At 44.2% G+C, this 21,466-nt stretch overlaps 2 protein-coding genes across 19 annotated transcripts in view; one reads left to right on the plus strand and one right to left on the minus strand.

Moving 5' to 3' along the window:
- Nucleotides 1–13,732, plus strand: part of LOC111962122 (pleckstrin homology domain-containing family A member 7) — a 180,509-nt gene extending 166,777 nt beyond the window's left edge. For 14 of the 18 annotated variants that reach the window (XM_023984956.2, XM_023984959.2, XM_023984960.2 and 11 more), the window contains 13 exons: nucleotides 51–131; nucleotides 362–511; nucleotides 1,300–1,401; nucleotides 1,683–1,794; nucleotides 2,145–2,272; nucleotides 2,736–2,930; nucleotides 3,449–3,545; nucleotides 3,699–3,790; nucleotides 4,880–5,113; nucleotides 8,920–9,129; nucleotides 9,632–9,765; nucleotides 10,845–10,990; nucleotides 13,197–13,732. In XM_023984956.2, coding sequence (XP_023840724.1) covers nucleotides 51–131; nucleotides 362–511; nucleotides 1,300–1,401; nucleotides 1,683–1,794; nucleotides 2,145–2,272; nucleotides 2,736–2,930; nucleotides 3,449–3,545; nucleotides 3,699–3,790; nucleotides 4,880–5,113; nucleotides 8,920–9,129; nucleotides 9,632–9,765; nucleotides 10,845–10,990; nucleotides 13,197–13,222 — 1,707 coding nt within the window. In that variant the 3' untranslated portion in view covers nucleotides 13,223–13,732. Of the gene's footprint in view, nucleotides 1–50; nucleotides 132–361; nucleotides 512–1,299; nucleotides 1,402–1,682; nucleotides 1,795–2,144; nucleotides 2,273–2,735; nucleotides 2,931–3,448; nucleotides 3,546–3,698; nucleotides 3,791–4,879; nucleotides 5,114–8,919; nucleotides 9,130–9,631; nucleotides 9,766–10,844; nucleotides 10,991–12,817; nucleotides 12,856–13,196 lie in introns of all 18 variants that reach the window. The other 4 variants (XM_023984957.2, XM_023984971.2, XM_023984973.2 and 1 more) reach the window with 2 other exon arrangements.
- Nucleotides 13,677–17,118, minus strand: LOC111962141 (small acidic protein). Its single transcript, XM_023984995.2, has 5 exons — nucleotides 16,926–17,118; nucleotides 16,289–16,372; nucleotides 15,882–15,942; nucleotides 15,571–15,680; nucleotides 13,677–15,035 (listed from the first exon to the last, which is right to left on the minus strand). The coding sequence occupies exons 1-5, from the start codon at nucleotides 16,977–16,979 to the stop codon at nucleotides 14,841–14,843; spliced, it is 504 nt and encodes a 167-aa protein (XP_023840763.1). The 5' UTR covers nucleotides 16,980–17,118; the 3' UTR covers nucleotides 13,677–14,840.
- Nucleotides 17,119–21,466: the final 4,348 nt, after the last annotated feature.

Here is a 21,466-nt window from a genome sequence, read left to right on the forward strand (position 1 = left end):
TCTCTCTCTCTCGCTGTCTGTCTGTTTCTCTATCTGTCCCTGGCCTACAGGTTAAACTCAGTCGGTTATGTGAGCAGGACAAGACCCTGAAGGATCTGGAGGTCCGGATCAGCTCACTGAAGGACGATAAGGTACTGACACTTCATCTCTGTACTCATCTGTGTCTCACTGCATTTGGGTCCGTTTGAATTTATCAGCCAAGAAATCAATGTCAAGTCAATGTGTGAGGTAAAAAAAAGAAATTTAGTCCAATTTAAAGGGTTTTATTTTATGTTTTTTCTTCCACTTTGACAAAATTGACATCATTGTGTGCATTTCCCGAGTTTAACTGATATTGACCTCCTAACCCCTGACCCATCAGGACAAGCTGGAGTCGGTGCTGGACGTGTCCCACCAACAGATGGAGCTGTACAGAGACCAGGCGACCCACCTGGAGAAGATAGCCTACCAGCAGAGACTCCTACAGGAGGACGTGGTGCACATCAGGGCCGAGATCTCCAGCGCGTCCACGGTGAGATCATCAGACACACCTGAACTTTAAGCCTGAGCCTTACCCATGCCCGCAATGTTTAAGCCCTGCCCTACCCTGGCCCGATTGCTTCTGCCAAATTTAAGGCCCCGGGCCGAAATCAGAAATAACTTATTACATTAGTAAATCCATTAGCTGCTCTTCTCTGTCTGTCACTGGCTCGCTGCGCYCGGGTCGCTCTGCATGCGCGCTGCTCATGACGCCTCGGGGAGTCTGTGAGTATCCATGGCAACGGCTCCGCTTGCTCTGCTCYGTGAAGAGACATGASAGAGCAGTTAGCTGTTAGCTTTCGTCACTCTAAACTCCGACAAACCTCAAGGAACGTTATTATTTTCRGTGGAATGATCTCTCCTTCTCTTGTATTATGACGAGGTTGAAGCACTGTGTTATGATCTTAGTCAGATGTGACTGTATTGCCTAGTAGAGCACGAGCAAATGACTTCAGAATGTTACTGATCAATTTAGTGATGCCCGAGCCCTGCCCGTACCCTGGTTATTGATGAAAAAACAGGTCCCACCCGGCCCTAACCCGATCTACGTCGGGGCCCCGTTGGAGCTCGGGTCGGGTAGCAATCCGTCAATCAAATGTATATATAAACCCACTTTCAGCAGATGTCACAAAGTGCTTATACAGAAACCTAGCCTAAGACCCTAAACCGCAAGCAATGCCGATGTAGATGTATGGTCTTCTGTGTGGTTCTGGCCATCACATTCCACTGTATATGTTTACGGAAACTCTGTCTTCCCCTGCTGCCTCATGTTATATGTAGGAGATGGCCCGGGCCTGGGAGGACTACAGCAGGCTGGAGAGCTCTGTGGAGCAGTTGAGGGCCGTGCTACAGGCACACATGAACCACAGCGCCACCCCTCAGGTCAGAGCCCGTACTGCACCTCAGTGCTGTGCAGTGCTGCTATTCCACTCGATGGGGACAATGTCCACAGGCGTAGACGTGAACAGAACATAGAGTTGTTATTCACTGTTTTGAAGCGTGTACTGTAGATGGGGTGGGTCTACTGGGAAAAGTGTGTGTGTGTGTGTGTGTGTGTGTGTGTGTGTGTGTGTGTGTGTGTGTGTGTGTGTGTGTGGTTGTGTGTGTGTGTGTGTGTGTGTGTGTAGCACAGTAGGAACCAGCTAAGATGTGCGTGTGTGTAGCAGGAGAAAACCGAGATAAAGCGGGAGCTGTGGAGGATAGAGGATGTGATGGCAGGACTGAGCTCCAGCAAAGCAAACTACAAGATCACAATCGACTCGGTGCAGAACCCAGGTGGGAGGAATCACCAACTGTCCAGACATCCACGCCCACCCACTGTGTTTTACCATATTTTACTCAATTAAATTCAGATCAAACAACTTTATTCATCCCCTTGGGGGAATTCCTAACTACAAAACACTACATGGGAGACAAACGACTATGGTAGTTTTCCATAGCAAAAAGACGAATCTAGTCTCTCCATACCATGTACTCGTGTTACGAAACCAACTGCACCAAACTACCTCCATATCCTAACACTTAACCATGACAGACAAACAAGCACAGAGGTCAGTCATACCTTCATTTGTCGCCTGTGTGTGWATTTGCACGTCTTCATTTGCCTGTGTCTTTCTATTCTCCAGAGAGGAAACTAGTGGCTTCAGTGTCGGACCCTGAGGTGCCTTCGCAGAGCGCGACGCCCCCCGTAGGGGAGGTTAGGCCCCCTCCTCGCAGCTCCTACACGCTGCCTCACAACCCCGTGCCAAAATGGGTGAGTGGCAGTTGAGTTTGTAAATCTGGGTTTGCTGGGGGATGTAAACCTATACATGGACCACAGTGGGTTAATAATAACAGCAGTTAGTCCTGCGTTAGAGTGGATGTGTTCCATCAAAGTCAAGCTGTCAAAAGTGTGTGGGTTTGGAACTACTGTGCAAAGCGATTCTTTTTTTTTTTTTTAAGTAAATGAGTTGAGAACACTTGACCGGTGCTGTGAAGGGTCAGAATACATAAAACACATTTAACAGTAAAGCTGAATATGAAACCTAGATAGCCCAGAGTAGAATGACTCCCTTCTAATCAGGGGTTGTCTGAAAGCGTTACCAGCTGACAAATCCTTGATTCCTCCCGCTTCAAGGTCCTTCCCCCTCAGGTTTCTTCCTCCAATGAGCTTTGAGGTACTTGACAATAAGTACCAATTGTGACTGACTTCCTGTATGGGTGTGGCTCTGGTACAGGCAGAAGATGAGGCTCCTCCCAGACCACCCCTGCCCAGCCTCTACGATTATGAAGACCCGCCCCCCGCCATCCCACCCCTCCCCAAAGAGGCGTCGGTGGTAGTACGACACACGTCGGTTCGCGGGCTCAAACGCCAGTCAGACGAGAGGAAGAGAGACCGAGAGAGCGGAGGGTGTGTCAACGGAGACTTTAAAGTCAGGACAAGCCTTTTATTTACACTTATTTTGTTGTTTATTGTTAAGACGAGCCTTTGTTGTGCTACGAAGGTGTGTGCTGCGCGTACAACAGTGCTTTTATCGGGTACCGTTTGTAAAGTTGAACGGTCCATTGCGGGCACTTACGGTATCAACAAAAACACTGCTGTTTTCAGCTATCGCCATCGAAGCCGGTTTTACAGGGCGATATCATACTGTCACTCAGCCGTGTTAACGCCCTCATCATTGAAATCCTACTGACCCATGTCACTTTGAGGAGATGCGAAAGGCTGCATTCTATTCCAAAAAGCTGTCCAACATAGCGGGAATGAGTGGCTAACACACCTTTCCAGTCGTCTCTGAAGGAGAGGGAATGAGGGTTGAGGGAAAGGCAACGACATTTTGAAATGGAATGCAGCCTTTACCTCATTGAGAGCAAGATGTATTGTATTGAGTAATAAGTTGCCTCAAACCTCGCTGATCTAGTTTGTGACAACTGCAGTATGATTGCGTGTCAGGTGGAGCTGCGGTCATACCTGAGTGAACCAGAACTGCCAGGGACGGGCCAGAGCAGCACAGGGTCTGAGGGGGGCTACCAGACCCTCCCAAACAAAGGTATCATCAGCTAGCCTGCCATTCAGACCAGTGTTATGCTGACATTCCACTCTTTGCCACTCCGTGTCTCTTCAGGGCAGTGGTGCTGTGTCAGAATGGGTTTCCCCCCCCAGGCATACCACAACAGTGTTTCCTGTTTCCTGTCCATAACAGGTCTGTCGGGCTCATCGCCGAGGCTGAACCAGTCCAGTAACATCTCCTCCTACGTGACCCTGAGGAGAGGGGCGGCCGCCTCTGCAGAGACGGTGAGTCACCAAACAGAGCCTGCTCTGGTCAAAAGGAGTGCACTATGTAGGGAATAAGAAGGGTGAGTCACCAGTCACGGCACAGGGGAAGGAACGAGACATGAGCTTTATCCAAATCAATCAATCAATCAAATGTATTTATAAAGCCCATCAGCCGATGTCACAGAGTGCTGTACAGAAACCCAGCCTAAAACCCCAAACAGCAAGCAATGCAGGTGTAGAAGCACGGTGGTTAGGGAAAAACTCCCTAGAAAGGCCAGAACCTAGGAAGAAACCTAGAGAGGAACCAGGCTCTGAGGGGTGGCCAATCCTCTTCTGGCTGTGCCGGGTGGAGATTATAACACCCTATTTGCTATGTAGTGCACTACGTTTGACCAGGGTCTATAATTCTCTGGTCAAACGTAGTAGACTATGTAGGGGATAAGGTGACATTAGCCATGCAGTGACCTCCTCTTCTTCAGGAGAACATTCACCAGACCGATTGTCTGTCTGCACAGCACTGGGCCGATTCGGGTTTTTTTTGCCTGCTGTTTGTGCGGTGTGTTATAGGGACCACTCTCCGTTGGCAACTTCTGGCTGTCATAGAATCGGTTTGCAAATTACGTCCGGCACTCTGTTCAGAGGTCCGCGGAGGCTCGACAAACCTACCGGTCTGTCCTTTACACACACACTACAAACACCACAGAGCTATGGAGCGTACGCCTAACTCGACTAACCTGGGAGTTTCGTTTAGTACTTTATCCTGAGACTGAAGAGGAATTAGTGTTGAGGATTCATTGTTGTTTTTCTTTCTTCCTCCTTTCCTTTTCCCCTCTTCATATCACACCCCTATGTCACTACTCATCTCATCTCTTTCACTGTGTTTCTCTCTCCTCCTATCCTTATCTCTCTCTTTCTCTCCTATCCTTATCTCGCTCTCTCTTTCTCTCTCTCCTTTTCTCTTTCTCTCTTTCCCTCTCTCTTTCCCCCTCTTTCTCTGTCTATCTCTCTCTCTTTCTCTCTCTCCTTATCTCGCTCTCTCTTTCCCTCCCTCTTTCCCTCTCTTTCTCTGTCTATCTCTTTCTCTCTCTCTCACACTCTCTGTCCCAGGAGAGACCTAAGAGTGCTTTGGAGCAGCTCTACTCCTCTGGCCAGCAGCCCCAGCCTCTGGCCCAGGCCCCCCGGGGCCGCATGAGCGCAGAGGAGCAGCTGGAGCGCATGAAGAGGCACCAGAGGGCCCTGGTGCGCGAGCGCAAGAGGAACCTCAGCCAGGGAGAACGCCACTCCAACACTGCTCATCGTACCTCCTCCACCAGGGCTCTCTCCTCCACTGACCTGGGCTCAGTACGTTACCCCCGCAGCAGAAGCAGGGACCACTGCCACTGTCGCGCCCCCGCCGAACCCCCCACATAGGCGCCGCCGCAAATGCTAACATGCTAACATCCCCTACTCACCCTCTCCCCCATGTGTAACCAATGGCACTAACATGAGTAAGCGTTAGCATTGTGCTAGCACGCTAAGGGCCAGTGGGACTGGATGGGACAAAGCCGTGGCTGGCTGGGCTATAGAGTGGTTGGACTGTGCGTGGTGGAGGCTGCTTGGGAGAGTAGGGGAGGGGATATCTGTCAAAGATGGGACTGTGAGACAGAGCTGTTCCCCATATTAAGGTGTATGGGTTGAGTTTACCTGATCACTGGTGCCCCCGTGTGGTACCTCACTGACACACACTGAATGTATATCAAGGAGAAGAAGAGGGGGACTGGCTACAGGCATAGCTCTGCCTTCCCTCTCTCTCTGTCACGAGAAAAGAAAAGCCCATTCATTGTACATTTACACTACATGTACATTAGTATTTATTTACTGAAGGATATTTTCAGTAGCCTATACATTTGTAAAATTATATTTTATAGAGATTTGATAAAATGGGATGGGGAAATGTGTACCATATTTGAACAAATCAACTCGGTGGGAAGTGGCACAAATCATTATCAAACCGCCCTCCTTCCTCCATCTTTCAAATGATATGAATGGAATGAAATCAAAGTGCCTTTTAGTTCCTGGTGAATAATCATTCCTCTTCTCACAAAATTCACCTTCAGCCTCTTTTCCCACCGTGTTTGTCTTATTGCTATGGCTACCACAGAATCCCATTTAAATCAGCTTTCAGATAGTTGTCTTACGTCTGTTTGAGGTTTCTTGTGCGTGCCAACCTAGGAGAGTCAACCTTACGAAGGCTAATTAACCATCTAATATATTATCTAACACACAATCTTAACCAGATTGCTGTGTTCATCAATACCCTGAAACTCCTTACTACATTTGCCATCGACCCTTGTGTTCCCAAGCTCCTACTAACATTTGGCAATACGTAGATCAACTCCTGCTGGTTACTAACTTTCATTTTGTAACGCTTCGCCATAATAGCCAGAGATTTTAGGCTCCCTCTTTTTGGTCATTTGAATTTATTTTATTCCACCATGACACACTAAACAGTCACTTATTCGCAGCATTTGGTTTTTAGTTTCTGCCACATCGACATTATCACAGCTTTTTTTTTTTTTTTTTTTTTTTTACTACAACAAAGACTTTTGTACTTAACCGTGGTTGATCGCTACAACGACCTACTTCTACGGTCAAGGTCATAGTGAGAGAGTATTAGCCTATTTGTTCTGCTTCACTGCAAATGAAAGGACAGGAGAGGGGAAAAGTAAAATGGCTGCCGCCAGCTTACCGTCAAGGCAGGTGTAAATTCCACCATGTTGCTTTTACCCATCCCAATTGATTTATTTTTAGCGGCGAGGATGAACAAAAATTGCACAGAGAAAGGAAGTCACTAGAGACACTAGAGAATGCTAAATTATACTGAGAGGCAACGCACAGCTCCTTCACGCCTGTTCTTTTCCGATGTAGAGATTTGCGCTCAAGAATAAAATAATTTTGCTTCAACAAAAAAAAATCACCTCTGGCTGTGTGTTTCCATTTTGGCGGGGGTTTGATGAATATGTATGTATGTATTTTCCCAGGGGGGGTGTGGTTTTCCTCTGTCCGGTGAGCACAATAACGCATGTGATGCACTTTCTCCTCACATCATGGGAGGCTTACACGCACTGGAATGGTAATGATGCATGCATGGGTTTGAGAGCTAGGACACACACAAATACACTCATACAGTACAAACCGATATTTACTCACAACACAAATGCGTTTATGTATGTGTTTGGAAAAGCAAATGTGTGTATGTGTGAGTGTGTGGTAACAGGTTAATCAGTATCCTTTTGGTGGTTGGTATTTTATGTTGCTGTCATTAATCTAATAATAAAATCCTCTTTCTGGTAATCCTGGAAACAATTAAATGCAATGAAGTGGCTGGTGGTGGAATGGAGACGCCGTAGGGACTTCCTATGGTGACAGTGCAGAAGCCAAGAAAGACAAGGTTTCGGATGCATGGTCCTCACTCCTCAAGACTTCATTTGTCCCTGCAACACAGAAGCTGTCCGTCCTCATGGGACTAGGATTTGTGCTGTGAAATCAGCTCCAGATACAATATACCTTACATTACGTTTTTTTCTCCGGGTTCTACACAGGGTGGTCCAATCTGTGCTGGTGTTGTGTTGTCTCTTAGTGTGAAATAATAAGTAAAAAATACTTTTTATTTTGCCTCTGAAAATCAACCAGATGAAGTAACTGTTGTGTTTGTCCCCCCCAGTGGTCAGATGAAGTAACTGTTGTGTTTGTCCCCCCCAGTGGTCAGATGAAGTAACTGTTGGTTGTTCCACCCAGTGGTCAGATAAAGTAACTGTTGTTTGTCCCCCCCAGTGGTCAGATAAAGTAACTGTTGTGTTTGTCCCCCCCAGTGGTCAGATGAAGTAACTGTTGTGTTTTCCCCCCAGTGGTCAGATGAAGTAACTGTTGTGTTTGTCCCCCCCAGTGGTCAGATGAAGTAACTGTTGGTTGTTCCCACCCCGTGGTCAGATAAGTTACTGTTGTTTGTCCCCCCAGTGGTCAGATAAAGTAACTGTTGTTGTTTGTCCCCCAAGTGGTCAGATGGTAACTGTTGTGTTTGTTCCCCCCAGTGGTCAGATGAAGTAACGTGTTTTTGTCCCCCCCAGTGGTCAGATGAAAGTAACTGTTGTTTGTCCCCCCCAGTGGTCAGATAAAGTAACTGTTGGTTTGTCCCCCCCAGTGGTCAGATGAAGTAACTGTTGTGTTTGTCCCCCCCAGTGTGTCAGATAAAGTACTGTTGTGTTTGTCCCCCCAGTGGTCAGATGAAGTAACGTGTTGTGTTTGTCCCCCCAGTGGTCAGATGAAGTAACTGTTGTGTTTGTCCCCCCAGTGGTCAGATAAAGTAACTGTTGTGTTTGTCCCCCAGTGGTCAGATGAAGTAACTGTTGTGTTTGTCCCCCCCAGTGGTCAGATAAAGTAACTGTTGTTGTTCCACCCAGTGGTCAGATAAAGTAACTGTTGTTTTGTCCCCCCCAGTGGTCAGATAAAGTAACTGTTTGTTGTCCCCCCAGTGGTCAGATGAAGTAACTGTTGTTTGTCCCCCCAGTGGTCAGATAAAGTAACTGTTGTGTTTGTCCCCCCCAGTGGTCAGATGAAGTAACTGTTGTGTTTGTCCCCCCCAGTGGTCAGATAAAGTAACTGTTTGGTTGTTCCACCCAGTGGTCAGATAAAGTAACTGTTGTGTTTGTCCCCCCCAGTGGTCAGATAAAGTAACTGTTGGTTGTTCCCCCAGTGGTCAGATAAAGTAACTGTTGTGTTTTGTCCCCCCCAGTGGTCAGATAAAGTAACTGTTTTGTTGTCCCCCCAGTGGTCAGATGAAGTAAGCTGTTGTGTTTGTCCCCCCCAGTGGTCAGATGAAGTAACTGTTGTGTTTGTCCCCCAGTGGTCAGTATGAAGTAACTGTTGTGTTTGTCCCCCCCAGTGGTCAGATAAAGTAAATGTTGTGTTTGTCCCCCCCAGTGGTCAGATAAAGTAACTGTTGTGTTTGTCCCCCCCAGTGGTCAGATAAAGTAACTGTTGGTTGTCCCTCCACTAGTGGTCAGATAAAGTAATGGTTGTTTTCCCACCCAGTGGTCAGACAAAGTAACTGTTGTTTGTCCCTCCACTAGTGGTCAGATAAAGTAATGGTTGTGTCTGTCTCCCCCTAGTGGAGGCAAGAGCAGGAGGACTTTGATTTGCAGCTGGAGCAGAAAGCTCAGGTGGAAGAGCGACAGGTTGCCGAGGGCCAGAGCGACGAGGGGCGGAGCGAGCTGAAGGAAAAGAGGATCCAATCAGACGAGTGGCTCTCGGTGATGGCCATGCCCATGAGGGAGATGGACATGGAGCCCCTCGACTACGACCTGGATCTCAGTCGTGAGGTACGTTCGCCGATGGCCAATCAGGATCTGGCGCCGAATATTCTCCTATCAATACTCTCCATTATTGGTTGAATATTACATCTGTACTCAAGTGGTTTAAAGAGAAAGTTCAGTATTTTAAAACTTAATGTTAGGTGGTTTCTGAAAGTAGTCTATGGGCCTGGAGAAACTGTAATCCATGCTTGTTTTGTTTTTTTATTATAAAATACGGAACTTCCCCTTTAATATTATGCAGTCGTATATGGTTTGAATTCGAGGAAAGACTGTAGCCTGCTGCACTCATACTACTTCCCATTCACCACATACAATGAACTGATGCTTTCAACTACAATCACATAACCTTGCCTTTACGGAGCCTCGTAACTATACAGAACCGCAAAGTATACATTTATCTAACCCCAACAGTGTGACCACCTAAACAGATGATTGGTGTATATTGTTCTAAGCCTGAGTACGGATTGGTTGGTTGACTGGACATCTTCACTATGATTGGTCTATGTAGCTTTCCAAGCCCCGAAAGGTGTCTATCCCAGAGCGCTATGTGGAGTCAGACCCCGAGGAGCCTCTGAGTCAGGAGGAGATGGAGGATCGTCAACGCAGAGCAGAACGCATCAAAAACATCCTGGCCAAATCCAAGTACTACTGACTTAGTTTCAGCCATTCAGTTCATGTTGATACAATGAGGATGATGACGGCGATAATAATATATTTGTTTTATATCAATGCTCCTTATTGAGAAAAGGGTAACACTTTATTTGGATAGTCCATCTGTAAATGCTCTACAGCAGGGATCATCAACTAGTTTCAGCCACGGGGCCGTTTTTTTTCTTGAGCGTATGGTCAGGTGGCCGGAACATATTTCCAAATCATTTGTAGACCGCAAATTGACTGCAAGGAGCCCAAACAGATACAACATTTGACTAAAACAGGATGATTTCTAACCTTGCTTACATTTCTATACAATCACATATATCTCTCTATTATGCGTGGAAATACTTTGGAACAGATTTCCAAAATTAAAATGACTTGGCGCTGATTTGCTGTTTATTATTGTTGTTTTTACAGTCTTTTATGTCTCGGGCCGGGCCGCCAGGGGAACCTTGCTCTACAGATTATAAGCATAATTTCAACAGCATGTCTTGGGCCTTTCAGTAGCAACAGTATATCACATCATTTTCAACAAGGTAGTTTATAGTCCATCTATGGATGTTCAGCAATCTGTAGATCATCAGCAGCATTTTAACAGAATGCCTTTAGTCCTTCAGTAGCATCTCCACTGTGTTTCATCATTACAACATCCAGATGACATGTTACTGATCGTCTGTAGATAGTTTGTAGAGCATCTACAGATGGACTATCCAAAGAAAGTGTTACCTAGAAAGGAAAACATTAACGGTATCGCAAGCATCATAATGCCCCATCTCATGGGTCCCTGGATCCTGTGTTGGGTGAGCTGTGGCTGATTTGATAAAAATGTACGGATTAAAACATGGGTTCTGACTTGAACCTTAAGCAAACTACAAAAGCTCTAGAACCCATTACAAAAAAAGCTGACGCAATAATCATCTGTGTCCTAAATGGTATCCTTTTCCCTACACTCTTGGTCAAAAGTAGTGCACTATATAGGGAATAGGGTGCCATTTGGGACGCTGATTTCCTTTGTTTCGGTCTCTCTTTTCCCTGGTGTGTATTTCCCTTCCCACCTTGTGTGTCAGTTTTCAGAACATACACCCGTCGTCTGGCGTGTCTGTCCCACTGAACTTCACTGATTTGGACTTAGCCATGCAGCAGCAGGAGAGGATCATGACTGTGTCCCACGCCTTGGCCTCGGAAGCCTCCGTTAAAAGCAAGCAGTTCACAGGTCAGCTCATACATGCACATGCTTTAAACACGCACACTGCAAATGTGCATACCGCCCAGTTCACACACACTCATAGGTGACTCTATGTGTACAGCGCACATACACACACACACACACACACACAAACAAACCCTTTTCCCACTGAACTGGCCTACAGTATCTTTAATCCCATCATAACCATGAATTCTTTCATAAAACTCTCCCAATTCTAAATTGGCGTGAACAGAGACTCCTTTAATATTCCTATGCAGTGCCTTCGGAAAGTATTCACAGCCCTCGACTTTTTCCACATTCTGTTACAGCCTGAATTTAAAGATGATTAAATTTCCACAAAAAAATTGTCATTGGCCTACACACACAATACCTTATAATGTGAAAGTGGTATTATGTTTTTAGAAATGTTTACAAATTAATTACAAATGAAAAGATGAAATGTCTTGAGTCAAGTATTCAACCGCTTTGTTATGGCAAGTCTAAATAAGTTCAGGAGTAAAAATGTGCTTAACAAGTCACATAATAAGTTGCATGGACTCTGTGTGCAACTATTGTGTTTAACATGATTTTTGAATGACTACCTCATCTCTGTACCCCACACATACGATTATCTGTAAGGTCCCTCAGTCGAGCAGTGAATTTCAAACACAGATTCAACCTTCGCAAAAAAGGCCACCTATTGGTAGAAAATTTAAAAAGCTGACACTGAATATCCCTTTGAGCATGGTGAAGATATTAATTACACTTTGGATGGTGTAGTAATACACCCATTCACTACAAAGAGACAGGCGTCCTTCCTAACTCAGTTGCTGGGGAGGAAGGAAACCGCTCAGCGATTTCACCATGAGGCCAATAGTGACTTTAAAACAATTACAGTTTTAAGAATGTAATGGCTGTAATAGGAGAAAACTGAGGATGGATAAACAACATTGTAGTTACTCCCAATACTAACATAATTGACAGAGTGAAAAGAAGGAAGCCTGTAAAGAATAAAAAATATTCCAAAACATGCATCATGTTTGTAACAAGGCACTAAAGTAATACTGCAAAAAATGTGGCAAAGCAATTAACTTTTTATTGCACAAATGTTGCACGATCCAGGTGTGGAAAAAGCTCTCAGACTTACCCAGAAAGACTTACAGCTGTAATCGCTGCCAAAGGTGCTTCTACAAAGTATTGACTCAGGGGTGTGAATACTTATGCAAATGAGATTTCTGTACTTCATTTTGAATAAATGTGCAAATATTCCTAAAAACATGTTTTCACTTTGTCATTATGAGATATTGTGTGTAGATGGGTGAGTTATTTGTATTTAAAAAAAATCCATTTTGATTTCAGGCTGTAACACAACAAAATGTGGAATATGTCAAGGGGTATGAATACTTTCTGAAGGCACTGTAAATATCAGGCAGGAAACCTAAGCTATCACTGTGCTGTTGATATATAGCCTCCCTTCAGAGAATCCAAACTAGTTCACAGGAAATTATTTAGACTTACTATTATGTGTGAGGCAGAGCCTGCATCCTGATTCTCCCTTGTGCACTTGCATACTTTCTCGTATGGATTTATCAATGGTGGAAACTCCCTCCAGCCAATGCTTACATCAATTCTATGACACTTGAGTGTGCAAGTGCACACAGTCTGTGAAGGGTACAGCACACTCCGGGGTGAAGTTTCCCTAGGTACAGATCTAGGATCAGCTTTCCCTCCCCCAATCATGACCTTAACACACTAGTGGGGAATATGCAAAACTGACCCAAGATCAGTGTCTAGGGGCAACTTCACCCTACAGCACAGTAACCGGACCCTCTCTCATTGTCCCTGGTTGTGCAGAGAGCGAGATGCTGGGGAGATGAACAGATCTAGTGAAGGTACACCGCATCTCCTCTGAGTGTCGTGACCTTAAGATGCCTCTGTGATGTTTGTGGTGGCATAACTGTAGTCTTTAGGTGTCATTTCTGCTCTCACGAGATTGGGTGTTTTGGTGGTTGCTTTTCTGAAGTGTGGTGGCTTTTCGCGTCCAAATGTTCTTGGCTCGTGTGTTTTGAATGTGGAAAGGTTTTGCCTCATTGTTTCCACACGAACACGTTTGGATAATACTTGGGCCTTTTAGAAAGATGGTTTAACTATAGATTGAAGACATCAAAGAGTCTTTCACAAAGTCTGTATTTTCAATGTCATGAGTGTTATCCTCCCCCCTTCCTCATTTCAGCCAAAGCTCAGCTGAGCTCTGACTGACCGTTGACTAACAGACGCCAACAGGACCTCCGTGTGGATGAAAACTGTGGAGTTCACTGACAAAAGTGAAGTGATTTTGTATTAGGCTTTTTATTAGCGCTAAAACAAGATGCTTTTTTAAAGAACCAAAAGGAGTTATTTGAAACTGAGCATTTGAAACCACACTGCGTGTACTTAATGTTAAGGTTGAATTGGAGTTGTTTTTACATGCTTTTGCACTTTTATGGCGTGTGTGTAATTATTAACACCTACTAGTTTTTGCAATGGAGAATAATTAGCTGGTTTTTTGCAGTGTGGTCTATATTTTCAACAGAAATTAAGTTCAAAGCAATGTTTTCTAAGGTTGCAGATAGGGATATTTATTTTGAGTAATTAAAGAACCTTGCACCAAATGTTACTTTTTGTAGCTCAGCAATGCAACCTAATGCTTTGGCCAATCAACTGTATTGTGTCATTTAAAAAGGAAAGAAACCATACTGGTGTTTTATTGAAATAAAGGTTTTAACAAAACATGGTGTCTGTCTTTCTCACTATTTATGTTATACTCTCCATGTGGATTCAATGTGTCATAAATGTCAAATGAACTCACCAAAAAATAGAAACACAACATGCAACAATTTTACTGAGTTACAGTTCGTATGAGGAAATCAGTCAATTGAAATAAATTCATTAGGCCCTAATCTATGGATTTCATGACTGGGCAGGCCTATCAGAATGAGTTTTTCCCCACAAAAGGGCATTATTACAGACAGAAATACTCAGTTTCATCAGCTGTCCGAGTGGCTGGTATCAGACGATCCCGCAGGTGAAGAAGCCGGAGGTCTTGGGCTGGCGTGGTTGTGAGGCCGGATGGACGTACTGCCAAATTCTTTAAAACGACTTGAGACATATGGTAGCGAAATGAACATTCAATTCTCTGGCAACAGCCCTAGTGGACATTCCTGCATGCCAATTGCAACTGCACATTTTAGAGTGGCCTTTCATTGTCCCCAGCACAATGTGCACCTGTGTAATGATCACGTTTGTTGATATGCTACACCTGTCAGGTAGATTGTTTTGGCAAAGGAGAAATGCTGAGAAATAAGCTTTTAGTGCATATGGAACATTTCTGGGTTCTTTTTCACCTCATGAAACATGGGACCAAGACTTTACATGTCACGTTTATATTTTTGTTCAGTGTAGTTGAACTATTTCCTCATCTATTTTCTCCCCCAGAATTCAGAACCTGAGAGAACTGTGGCACTTCAGTTTGTCATTAAGTACCTTTTATTACTGATGGTGAGAATGAACAGGACTGTAAAAGAGCTATCGAGCCAATAGGTTCAACCCCGTTTCATTCAATACAACTTAATTAAAGATTTTGCTTCATCTCCATTAAACACGTCAGACCAGTCCCTCTTCCGGTTAGGAATTCCTAAAAAACTGACAAGGAAACAATGGGAAGAATCTGTCTCAATCGACGATTACGTCACCTGCTACTCAGCATTGAAACATAAAAATAAAATAAACATTCTTAAACCACGAAGTTACCAAGTATCTAGTACTTCAGAGACAAAAGAACGCATTTACAAATCTGTGGTTCGACATAAGAAAAAGTAATTTTGTTTTTCGCCCATTCTTAGGATGACTTCACAAAGGCCATTTTGTGTTTGTCTTCTACGCTGGGCTCTGCCCTCCTGCCGTTTGGGCTCTGTGAGGGGGATTTCTCCGGTAACTCCTGGTTTTCCGAAGGGCTGTCTGGGGCTTTGGGACTGGCTGGTTGCTCTGCTTTGCTTTGGCTCTCTGCAGGTGGGGAAGGTGGGGCTGGGTCAGGCTGGGGGGGAACAACAGAAGAGAGACAATATCTGAAGACTGGGGCAACACACAGGTGTGTACATGACATTGACTGTAGCAATCATGCCTCTGACTTGAGCCAATCACAAACAGTCTTACAGACAGAGCAACACATTTTGATGTCGAGGAACTTAATCTGCTGTCATTAATCTTACATGCAATTGAAAATATACAGGTCCAATAAGAAGCACGGCCCCTAACTAAGATCATCCATCAATCAGTATTACATCACGGTCTAATCATGCCATTCTAGCCTCACCTAGCTGTAACAGGCCAGGGTTGTGTTCATTAGGACAAACGTTTTGCAACAGAAAAGGAAAACAAGCGTTTCTTAGTACCTTGCGCTTCAGCCATGCAACACCATAGGTTGATGTCAGAGCCTCTATGCATCAGAATGTAACAATTTGTCGGCCATCTTTGCTAGGACCAGTTCTCAACCATCAACAGGAACTTATGGCAGAAGTGGCATGCACGCTCTGTATCGATGTTCAACCCGTCTCTCCATGATCTCTCACCTCACTGAAGCCCAGGCCGACGTGTCTCCTGTTTCTGCCCGACAGCTTCCCGTCCAGCCCCTGCTGGTACTGCAGCTCCAGCTCAGAGTTCATCCTCCTGTCCTCAGCCCCTGCAGAGGACAAGCTAGTGAAACACCAATCATACCCAATACAGTGCTATCCGGACCGAAATAGTACTGTATTGGTATGGGATAAGATTCGATTAAATGGATACATCCCTAAGTAAAGGATGATCGAGCGGTGTAGAATAGAGTTGTCAAGATACCAGTACCATGACAACCCTAATACATAATTCAAAGAGGGTTCCTCACCACTGCGCACATGGGATGTTGCCTTGTGATCTCCAATGACTAGGCGTCCAGTGTGCTCTTTCTGCAGAAACAAAACACAGTAAACATTGGATTCTGGAATATCACAGTTCTGTTTCTCCTTTGACAAAGCTGTATGGATAAGGTGTAGCCTACAATAAAATGGTGGCTCAATCTAATACTGGAATAGAGGTAACAGTCACAAGAAAAACATTTGTCCAGCACCAGATGTTTTACAGATTTGTTTTGCCCTAAACTGGCATACTTGATTCAACTAGTCAAGGGCTGGGTGATTCGTTTACATTGAGCCAGGTGTGTCAGTGTAAGGGCTACAACAAATGTGAACACCTAGTGGTCCAGAGGAAAGGGGTGGGAAACCTTGTACTAGTCTACATAGAACATGACCAAACCTTCCCTGCACCCATCAACCGCAAAAACTTCTGCTTTCTCTCATTGAGCCCCAGATCTGCAGCTTCCCATGGTGTAGGTCCATCCTGCAAGAAACCAACACCGAATTGTCTACAGTACACAACGAATGGGATCCCAGAATATAGTCTAGGTCTATTGCACCGTAGCCTCAAAGATCAAACTGCCAAATTAGCTCAATCACATCTTAATCTAACGTTAGCTAGTTACATCATAGGCCGAGTAGTAACAACATTGAGTTGATTCGTTTATCAAAAATACATCTCTAATTATTGCCTGTCTGGCGAGCATAATGACCTGTCAATCTGGCCACCTAACATGGTGACTAAGTTAGTTAAAAACTAACTAACGTTACTAACGTACAGTAACGTGGCTATCTATACTAGGGGTTGTTAACAATTAATTAACTAAGTTGGCTAGCTGTTTTACCAACGATTTTTATAACTGGTTTTACTCTGTAGTTATGGCTTTGTTGGGTTAGTTATGAGGACGCAAACTGGCTGCATAGCTAACGTTGGCTACATGCTTCTCTTTGCTGAAGCCAACAAGACAGGCCTTGCTAGCTACCTGAACCGCAAGGTAGTCACGTTCAATGACTAGCTAGCTATACAGTTAACCTACATCACTTGGAGAGCCAGGTCTTTTTGTCCCGTGTCGATTCCCTGGAGAACTCATTTTCACAGCAATGCTTCAGCTGGCTAAGTCAAAAATATTGACATAGCCGTTCAGACTGGCTAGCTATGCTACTGTCAACAAATATCAAAGACCTGTGGCTGCAGTGTGTGAACCCGACCGGAACAAAGCAATTCGAACTTCCGGCTGCAGTGCTTTGATTTTCTTTACGTTTTTATGGCAGACTACACCTATTGGTGTATTGCCGCCACCTACTGTACAGGGTATTGAAACAAAAAATATTCCTTTGCGGGAAGAGGGGTTGGTGATCCGAAATAATACAAAAAATATATCAAACAACCATCCCACTTCTTCAATCACATTCAAATCAGAACAGGCTCAGGTGCATGTGAGGACAGAGCATTCATCAACAGGATTCCTTGTAAAAACGGCAATGTGTTTATCCTACCTGAAAGGCTGCCACATCTTGTAACTTGTCATACTATCGCTTTCCTACAGTAGGTAGCCCAGAGCCATCTCCTCGTGATATTCCTCTCTAGTTTCATAATTCATTGATTAGCAAATGTTGAATCAAATGAAATGGTATTGGTCACATACATGTGTTTAGCAGATGTTATTGCGGGTGTAGCGAAATGATTGTGTTTCTAGCTCTGACAGTGCAGTAACAAGTAATATCTAACAATTGCACAACATATACCCAATAGACACAAATCTAAGTAAAGGATGGAATTAAGAATATATAAATATATGGACGAGCAATGTCAGAGCGGCATAGACTTAGATACAGTGAATAGTATAGAATACAGTATATACATATGAGATGAGTAATAAAAGATATGTAAACATTATTAAAGTGACTAATGTTACATTTATTAAAGTGGGCAGTGATTTCAAGTCTATATATATTTATAGACTATATGTTTAACAGTCTGATGGCCTAGAAGCTGTTTTTCAGTCTCTCGGTCCCAGCTTTGATACACCTGTACTGACCTCGCCTTCTGGATGATAGCGGGGTGAACAGGCAGTGGCTCGGGTGGTTGTTGTCCTTGATGATCTTTTTGGCCTTCCTGCGACATCGGGTGCTGTAGGAGGAGGGCAGGTAGTTTGCCCCCGGTGATGTGTTGGGAAGACCGCACCACCCTCTGGAGGGCCTTGCAGTTGCCGGGGGTGCAGTTGCCGTACAGTTACACCTACCTACGGTGCAGTTGCCGTACAGTTACACCTACCTCGGTGCAGTTGTTATAGGCTGCTAGCTAACCAACATCAACTAGCCCACAAAGTTTTTAGATTTATAACAATAAACAGTGAATGTTTGGAGTTATTATGCTTGAAAGTTGCTATTATCTTGGTGCTTAGAGCCACACAATGACTTTTCCCAGTGGCAATAAGACTCCTGAATGATGCCTTTCATTAGTAGGACCAGCAGGTGCCCACTAGCCTACAGCAATTTCTTTCAGCAAACAGTTCAGATGAAAAATGATTAGTTAGTACACTTGCAGTTCAATTGCAAAATTACTGGTCATAAAATAACAGATTTTAGATCGGATGATGATGTAGATCAAACCAGATGAGTTCAGAGGAGAATTAACATCCTTTGAGTGAATTTACTGGGGTAAGTAATAACAGCCAGAGTTGATTATCTTGTTATGGCACAAAAAGTGAATGCTGATGGAAAAACAAAATAAACACATTTTCATTAGATTAAGAGAGCAAAGATGACACCTATTCCCCACAGCACCATGCGGCCACATGAATCATGATATGTTCTCTTTCATGGTAATTTCTTTGTAAAACAACAGAGATACTGTGGAAAACAACGGTCATAAAATTAATTGATGCATTGCTGAGGGATTCCTTTGGTCATAGTAACCTCTAGTGGTCAAGGTAAAGAAGTGCAATCCCTACCAAGGAGTATGAATTGGTGGTACATGAGCGCACGTTTTAGTTTTAGCCCAGCATTATCACACCTGATTCTAATCAAGGACATGATGTTTGGTTAATTAGTTGTTTTTTATTTATACTGAAAAGTATGCAATGGTTAATGTTTCAATAATATCTGTCTCACAATTCTCTTATCACCCTGACAGACATTCCAAAACAAACGACCACGAATTCAAATCAAGTCAAATTTTATTTGTCACATGCGCTGAGTACAACAGGTACCGTGAAGGTACCTTACCGTGAAATGCTTACAAGCCCTTACTAACAATGCAGTTAAGAAAATATTTACTAAATAAAATAAAAAAGTAACACAATAAAATAACAATATTGAGGCTATATACAGGGGGTACCGGTACCGAGTCAATGTGCGGGGGAACAGGTTAGTCGAGGTAATTTGTACATGTAGGTAGGGGTAAAGTGACTATGCATAGATAATAAACAGTGAGTAGCAGCAGTGTCAATGCAAATAGTCGGGGTTTTGCCATTTTATTAATTGATCAGCAGTCTTAGGGCCTGGGGTAGAAGCTGTTAAGGAGCCTTTTGGACCTAGACTTGGCGCTCCATTACCGCTTGCTGTGCGGTAGCAAAGACAACAGTCTATGACTTAGGTGACTTGAGTCTTTCCCAACTTTTTGGGCCTTCTTCTGACACCGCCTAGTATATAGGTCCTGGATGGCAGGAAGCTTGACCCCAGTGATGTACTGGGCCGTATGCACAACCCTCTGTAGCGCCTTACGGTCGGATGCCAAGCAGTTGCTATACCAGGCGCTGATACAACCGGCCAGGATGCTCTCGATGGTGCAGCTGTAGAACATTTTAAGGATCTGGGGACCCATGCCAAATATCTTTTCAGTCTCCCGAGGGGGAAAAGGTGTTGTCGTGCCCTCTTCACAACTTTCTTGGTGTGTTTGGACCATGATAGTTTGTTGGTGATGTGGACACCAAGGAACTTGAAACTCTGGACCCGCTCCACTACAGCCCCATCGATGTGAATGGGGGCGTTTGGCCCTCCTTTTCCTGTAGTCCACAATCATCTCCTTTCTCTTGCTCACGTTGTTTTTTTCTGTTATTGTATTAATTTTTTTTTAATGTTGAGGGAGAGGTTGTTGTCCTGGCAACACACTGCCAGGTCTCTGAGGCTGTCTCATCTTTGTTGGTGATCAAGCCTATCACCATTGTGTCATCAGCAAACTTAATGATGGTGTTGGAGTCGTGCTTGGCAACGACTCCAACACAAAAGGAAAATAAAGGCATGTTTGAGAATTCCCATCTTTAATAACGTGAAAACATCAACACCATACTTTGAACAACAGCCATGTGAGTTTCCTCACAGAGTAGGACTTTGGTTTCCTACAATACTCTTAACTGCTTGATCATAACATCATCATTCAAATAAAATAAAACCAAACTTTATTTACAAAGAATGTTTTACAAATATAAATATCTGAAGCCTACCACATGAATGATCTAGAATTGATTTTCTTTCCTAACAGTGTTGTCCATATCCTGCCTTTTTATAACCAACTCCTGATAGATCTCTGTCACAGACGATGGCGTCAACGAACGTGGTAGCCTCACCTCAAGCACCTACAAAACTCTGCAGGTTTCCTACCGGAGAGAAGGAAAGAAAGACACCGACTAAGAGGGAGACATGGAGGGGTCTTAGTGAGATTGAGATGCTGGGCGACCCGTCCTCCATTACCGAGGATACTACTCGCCGTTGTTCAATCATTAGTGAATAAACTTGACGAACTCCTTCCAGAGGGACATCAGATGCTGCAACATACTCTGTTCTTCGGAGACTTTCCTTTCCACTGACATCCAAACAGATGATATACAATCAGCGGGTTTTACAGTTCATCGAGCGGATAGGAAGTGGGCTCTCTCTGGCAAGAACGAAGGCGGTGGTGTCTGCTACATGACCAAGTGGGGTGATGGAAACATACAGGAACTTGTGAGCTTCTGCTCTCCCTACTTGGAATACTTGGTCATTAAATGTCACCCTTTTTACCTTCCGAGAGAGTTCTCAGGGATTATCGCCACAGTGTACATCCCGCCCCAAGCCGACACCAAAAATGCTCTCAAAAATGATTTTCATTGAACGCTGAACAAACTGAAGAACGCTTACCCAAATGCAACATTCAATGTCGCGGAGGTCCTTGCTCCCAAATTACTATCAGCACATTGACTGTCCAACTCGCGGAAATTCCACTCTTGACCACTGATACACGCCTTTTCGATAAGGTTATAAGGCTCTCTCCCGTCCTCCTTTCGGCAAATCTGACCACGACTCCATTTTTCTCCTCCCCGCCTACAAACAAAGACTTGAGGGAAGTTCCTTCTAGTGGTCAGGGGCCTCATTTATAAAACTGTGCGGAGGATTCACATCAAAAGGTGGCGTACGGAAGAAACAAAGAAAGTGCTTATGCACAAAAATATTCTGATTTATGGTTTCCCTTTATAAATCACAATCAACTCCAGATTTGGCGCACATGAGCGAGCGTCTTGTCCCACCCTTTTAACGCCCATAGTTGCCTATAAATAGTCAGTGAAACGCCCCTAATTAATATTCATCCATACTGACTGCA

The sequence above is a fragment of the Salvelinus sp. IW2-2015 genome, linkage group LG4q.1:29 (assembly GCF_002910315.2).
Source record: "Salvelinus sp. IW2-2015 linkage group LG4q.1:29, ASM291031v2, whole genome shotgun sequence".
In the NCBI taxonomy this organism is placed as follows: domain Eukaryota; kingdom Metazoa; phylum Chordata; class Actinopteri; order Salmoniformes; family Salmonidae; genus Salvelinus; species Salvelinus sp. IW2-2015.

Coding starts and splice junctions, on each gene's coding strand:
- LOC111962141 (XM_023984995.2), bottom strand. CDS start 16,979: ATGAGTTCTCCAGGGAATCGACACGGGACAAAAAGACCTGGCTCTCCA. Junction 15,943..16,288: donor GGTTGATGGGTGCAGGGAAG/GTTTGGTCATGT, acceptor TTGTTTCTGCAG/AAAGAGCACACTGGACGCCT. Junction 15,681..15,881: donor AACATCCCATGTGCGCAGTG/GTGAGGAACCCT, acceptor TGTCCTCTGCAG/GGGCTGAGGACAGGAGGATG.